At 49.6% G+C, this 1543-nt stretch overlaps 1 protein-coding gene across 2 annotated transcripts in view; it reads left to right on the plus strand.

The window, feature by feature from the left end:
* Positions 1-104: 104 nt before the first annotated feature.
* Positions 105-1543, plus strand: part of LOC119316315 (putative glucose-6-phosphate 1-epimerase) — a 4803-nt gene continuing 3364 nt past the window's right edge. The window contains exon 1 of one of the 2 annotated variants that reach the window (XM_037590624.1): positions 105-530. In XM_037590624.1, the coding sequence (XP_037446521.1) occupies positions 435-530 (96 nt within the window). In that variant the 5' untranslated portion in view covers positions 105-434. The remainder of the gene's footprint in view (positions 531-1543) is intronic. The other variant, XM_037590623.1, reaches the window with a different exon arrangement.

Raw genomic sequence — 1543 nt, forward strand, 5'->3', positions numbered from 1 at the left:
TATGGCCGTTCCGCCACGGCATCCCCGGCCGGGCACCAACGCCGCCGTCGTTCTTCGCCCCCTGCGCCGTGCGGTTGGCAGGGTATCCTGGGCCCCACCCCTCTGCGCTCAGCGCCCATCGTTGGCCGCGTGTGTTCAGCAAAGTTTTTATCTCCCAAGCCAAGCCTCGACTATTTGCGAGCCTGAGCCTGAGCCTGAGCCTGAGCCTGGCGACCCGAGCCACGGCCCACGAGCCTGCTTGGCTGGATTCAACCCCTCCTATAAACAAGAAAGTGCCTCCTATAATCCCCCTTCTCCTCTTCCAATCTCAGTGTTCCCTCCATTTCCCGCCGCGTTCTCCGGGCCCGAACCGCCACTTCCTCCTCGGCGACCACGGCCGCGGTGTCCGCCGCCGGGCGATCCAACGCCTTCCTCCCCGTGCGGACCCGCCCTGGATGGCCGGGAGAGCCTCTTCCGTGGAGCGCGTGAAGGAGCGTTCCACCGGCCTCGACAAGTTCGTCCTCCGCGAGGCCCGCGGCAGCTCCGCCGAGGTCACCCTTCCCTCTCCTCCCCCCATCTAAACCCTAATCCACGCCACCTCGGGTACTCGATCGATACCTTCGCGCGCTGTCCATGGTAGAAATCGAAACTTTTGCTCGATCTGATCATTTCTCTCGCCGCGATCCACACAAATCGGTTGGTTTTAGTTCGTTGAAGAGTTGGGCAGGACTGATCGGGTGTATCTGCACAGTCATCGCAAGAAAAGAAAAATGCATTTGCACTGTCACAGTACAATAAGTGGGTAATTAAGTTTGTACTTGTTGTTAACTGTGGTTTACTAGAGGGATTAATGGAATTGGTGTTGAATAAATGTACCTGAGTTGTGACCATGTAGGAGATAAAGATAGTTCGGTCAAATGCCGATTTTTTCTTTGGCCCTTGACATTGGTGGAGGCGCATGATTGTTTTCCTGCGGTACTTGATTTTTTTTAATAGTGATTGATTTGATTGTTGAGCTATGTGGATAAATGGTTGGTCCGGTGTGGGCTCGGTGATGTCTCGCTTAGCTGTGTCTTAACCTGGTCTTGCCAATATCCTTTTGGTGTACTTGGCATGTTCAATGTTCACTATTTTTTTTTGTTAAAATTACTTGGTCACGATTGATGGCCTGGCCTGCTCATCCTTCAAATTTTATTGTATATTTTTTGAAGTTCTTATTAATTGGCGCTAGTGAACAAATAGGAACATTTAATTCGTGAACATGCAAGATGCCAGCACTGACTTATTCTGAAAAGAATTGGCATGTTTTCTTTTAATTGTCTCTGGAGTATACTATAAAGGTGCTGGACAGCTTGGCTGAATAATAATTTATCAGGCTGATGTCCTATCAAACCTCGATGTGACAATGTTGGTATGCCCCTAGTGTCTGACATTTGTCCTGCCAAACTCGTCAATTAGTTTCTATTTTCTAGTATTTCAGTATTTCAGAAAAACCTGATGATGAAGGTTAATGCAAACATTGCAATATTATCTCTCGTCCTCTCTTGGACAGTTGGACATAGGC

This window comes from Triticum dicoccoides, chromosome 6A, assembly GCF_002162155.2.
Source record: "Triticum dicoccoides isolate Atlit2015 ecotype Zavitan chromosome 6A, WEW_v2.0, whole genome shotgun sequence".
Lineage (NCBI taxonomy): Eukaryota > Viridiplantae > Streptophyta > Magnoliopsida > Poales > Poaceae > Triticum > Triticum dicoccoides.